The sequence below is a fragment of the Triturus cristatus genome, chromosome 1_1 (genome assembly GCF_964204655.1).
Source record: "Triturus cristatus chromosome 1_1, aTriCri1.1, whole genome shotgun sequence".
NCBI classification, from domain to species: Eukaryota; Metazoa; Chordata; class Amphibia; order Caudata; family Salamandridae; genus Triturus; species Triturus cristatus.
Genome location: NC_140579.1, coordinates 18,685,783 through 18,689,741, shown reverse-complemented (window position 1 = coordinate 18,689,741; position 3,959 = coordinate 18,685,783). Strand labels below are relative to the sequence as shown.

At 46.8% G+C, this 3,959-nt stretch overlaps 1 protein-coding gene across 1 annotated transcript; it reads right to left on the bottom strand.

Annotated features, from left to right (window-relative positions):
• Positions 1-1,893: 1,893 nt before the first annotated feature.
• On the bottom strand, positions 1,894-3,147 carry LOC146869163 (E3 SUMO-protein ligase KIAA1586-like). The gene has a single exon (XM_085632326.1). It carries the CDS (start codon positions 3,145-3,147, stop codon positions 1,894-1,896), a length of 1,254 nt encoding a protein of 417 aa, XP_085488452.1.
• Between the last annotated feature and the right edge of the window lie 812 nt (positions 3,148-3,959).

The following is a 3,959-nucleotide window of genomic DNA, read 5'->3' as shown; positions in this document are numbered from 1 at the left end:
TATACCTGTACACAACGGGTGTGCAGTATCTTTAAAAGGAAGGTCGGGCGTGCCTGAGGGTCAAGATGGGGCGCTATCTGATTCTTCAGGAGCAAGAGTCCTGACACCCCAAGGGGTGTCGTGCTTCATCATAGGGCAGCGCCTCATTGGGCTGGCGCTGCAATACCCTCACACCCCAAGGGGTGTCGTGCTTCATCATAGGGCAGCGCCTCGTTGGGCCGGCGCTGCAATACCCTCACACCCCAAGGGGTGTCGTGCTTCATCATAGGGCAGCGCCTCGTTGGGCCGGCGCTGCAATACCCTCACACCCCAAGGGGTGTCGTGCTTCATCATAGAGCAGTGTCTCGTTGTGCCGGCGCTGCAATACCCTCACACCCCAAGGGGTGTCGTGCTTCATCATAGGGCAGCGCCTCGTTGGGCCGGCGCTGCAATACCCTCACACCCCAAGGGGTGTCGTGCTTCATCATAGAGCAGTGTCTCGTTGGGCCGGCGCTGCAATACCCTCACACCCCAAGGGGTGTCGTGCTTCATCATAGGGCCGTGCTTCGTTGGGTCGGCGCTGCAATACCCATCGGGCCCCGCAGGGAGGCTCTTTGCCAGAGTTCTTTTAAACTGCTGTAGTGAAGTATGAGGGTGGGGGTGAGAGTGCAGTGAATCAGCAGAGTGGTGAAATTAACAATAACTCACAGGGAATCGAAGTCAAGCTTTAATGTGTGAGACACCGGGTTATGTTTAAAAACAACTACAAGCTAAAGTGGAGAGATTGGACCACATATGAGCTTTGGGCGCAAGTATTGGTCAAGTGTTTGCTCAACATGTTCCTTGCCGCTAAAGTAAAAAATGATCAGTGCAATTCGTCAGGACCGTGAAGTGTGAACCAACTAAACTACTCAGGGGGTGGGGGGCAGTCAGAGGTACTTATGTTACCTGGAGTCGTGCCCTTCCCAATCCAAAAGGGTTTGCGATCTACCTTAACGCACTCGATGAATCATCCGACCTAGAAGGAAGAAAGGGGGTTCAAAAGCCATAAAACTTTAGTGACCGTATTGGTGCTTCGAAGACGCATGTAAAGTTATCGCATGCTTGGGTTCAATGCTAACAGGTTATAACAATACGCCGGTGTTGTGTGACATCAATAATCAGCAATGCCATTCAGCAAGTGATCACACACACACTGGGGAGGTGAAGAGTGTATCCCGCATGCCATGTATGTGGGTATCAGTGTCACCCAAGTCAGGTGGGTGACGGCAGGGCACAAGTCCTAAAAAAAGAAGTGGGGGGACTCTCCAAGTTAGGCGGCGTGACAGGAAGTGACATCACAACAGGAAGTGACATCACGACAGGAAGTGACATCACGACAGGAAGTGACATCACGACAGGAAGTGACATCACGACAGGAAGTGACATCACTTGTGAGGCAGATCCATCATTTGCATATATTGCAAGATTTAACAATTGAAGCTGCTTGGTACTTAAGCCTGTGACTTAAGGTCCCTGTATGGAGGAATTAGCAGCCCAAATGTGGATGAAGTTTGGTGCACAACTACATTAGTCAAGCCATTAAGTGCTGTAAGCGAGGCATACTAAAGCATGGGACCATGAACAAAAGCAGAATTAGTGTTGAAAAAAGCCAAAGAAAACCACATACTAGAAACTACAATAGTGATTATCAAAAGTTTAAAATTTATTACGCTACCGAGAACACGACATTTAAATTTATTGACAAGTATAATACACTGGGACCATGAGAGAAAAAAATGCAAGGTGCACACTGTACAGTTTCAGCTTGATACTCTGTACATCTGTTATTGCAGACATTATGGGACATGTTATATTGCCACAGGATGTCTGGCCATGGAAAATTTGTGAGACCGCTTAGATCATTGAAAGCTATCAATTAAAAAACGACCATGCGTCTGCATATCTTTTATTGTGCTGGGCTGTAGGATCTACCTTTCTAGATTGAGTATCATCTGCATGGCGATGGGCAATCAACCACCTGTTCACAAATGGCACTGGATTCCAAAGAGGCAGAGGAGGACCCATGAGGTTAATGAACATTAATGAGGAAAGGCGTCCGATACCAAGGCAGTTTCGTATGGGTGACATTATCAAGTTCATTGTGCTGAAACCCCTTTCGCAGTCACTTGAAGTCACAGGAAGTGTGTTTATCGCCCTCAAAACAGGTTGCAGTTTCTCTGGAATGTCATTACCACCAATATCAATATAGTCTCTGAAGCCTTCAGATACGCCTTTGAAATTAAGACAGAATCTCCTGCACAGGTTTTGTAGTTTCTCCTCACCTTCATACCATGGGCTCTCAATGTCATATGGCCATTTCTGTGGGTTGATAACATCTATCTCTGATGTAAGAGCTAAAAATTCATCTGTCCGAGATGATGTGGCCGACCTATTGCTTGCAGACTGTGCATACAACCTAGAGCGCAAGTTATCTGCCAGATTTTGATAAAACTGGGGAAGGTTTATTTTGACCTGCCCACGTGAGTCCTCACAGCTGATTGGCACTCCTCTAAATAAGCCACTCTCAATAGCTTTTTCAGCCTCCTTCCTGTGTGTCCCTGGAAACTCCTTAAGCTTTTCAATTGCCCTTACTGAACGATTGATGAGCTGGTAAGCTCGTGGCAGAGTTACCTCATCCCTTTGAAGTGCTTCCGACAGTGTTCCAATTTCATGAACCGCATCTGCAACACCAGCTAGCTTCAGCACAAAATCGGAAGATGTCAGAATTCTATTCAGCCCACTGAAAGTAGACCGGTGTTTGGCATCACGAGAAGTACTTAAGCTGGACTGAACAAAATGCTGGTGAAGGGCTGGGTATGACTCCCACACTGCTCGTATTGCCCTTTTGCTAGAAGCAATCCACCGGATTGAAAATACTCGCCCAATTTTCAGAATCGCAATCTCTAGCTCTTTTGCACATGCGGAAAGTTCCCGCTGATTTTTGGGAGACTGGTGGTACACAGCATACAGTTTTTCAAAAAATGATGCAAGGTGCTTAAGGCCTGGCACTGTATCAACCGTGTCTGCTACACTGAGCTCAAGCCGGTGGCATAGACAGTGCCATTTTACAAGTCGAGGGTATTTACAACATAGCCTCTCCAAAACACCAGAGTTTCTCCCAAGCATTACACTGGCACCATCACTGCACACCCCTATCCAATTGTCTGCAAGGAACTGGTTGCAAAACCCATGTTTTTCCAAACATTTCAAGAGTGAGGACTCTGCACTCTGCATCGCCCCTAGGCAACTCAAGCAAGTCAAGGAAAAAGGTGAGGGGCTCTTTTCCATTGAATGCAGCACGAACATAAATAATTAAAACAGTCAATGAAGAATGGGTTGTTGACTCATCAATATAAACTGAGATTTTTGGAGCCTGTTCAACAATGCCTATGCAAAGATTTCTCCGCATTTCCTCAGCAATGCAATCAGTTATCTGTGCTGCAGTGAACTCGCTGTGTAGAATCGAGCCCATATCTGACTGATTAGCAACCTGCAAAGCTACTAGACCTGGAAAGTCTGAAAAGGGGCGATTATTTTTTGCACAAAAGAAAAGAGTGCGAAACACCTTAACCGTTGAAGCATGATAATGCCTCTGCTGCTCCAGGATCGTTGACAGCAGTACCTCCTTCTTGGATGCATCTTGGATAGCACATGCATTACAATGTGCTTCAGAAATTTTATGCTTATGTATTTTTTTCCGCAGTGAGCCTAACTGGCTAGCTTTTGTTGGGCCAGCTGCAGCAATGCTCCCAGTGACCCATTCTCTAGACAAACCCACACCCTGTGATGCTCCAAGTAGCTTAACCTCACTGCATATGTTGCAGCCAAGGCGGCCATTTTCACAACTTAGCCATGGATACTTTTCTTTAAATTGAGCCCACTGATTGTGGTCCCAACACTCTGGCAAGCTGGTATCCCTTTCAAAACTGGCGCCCGCA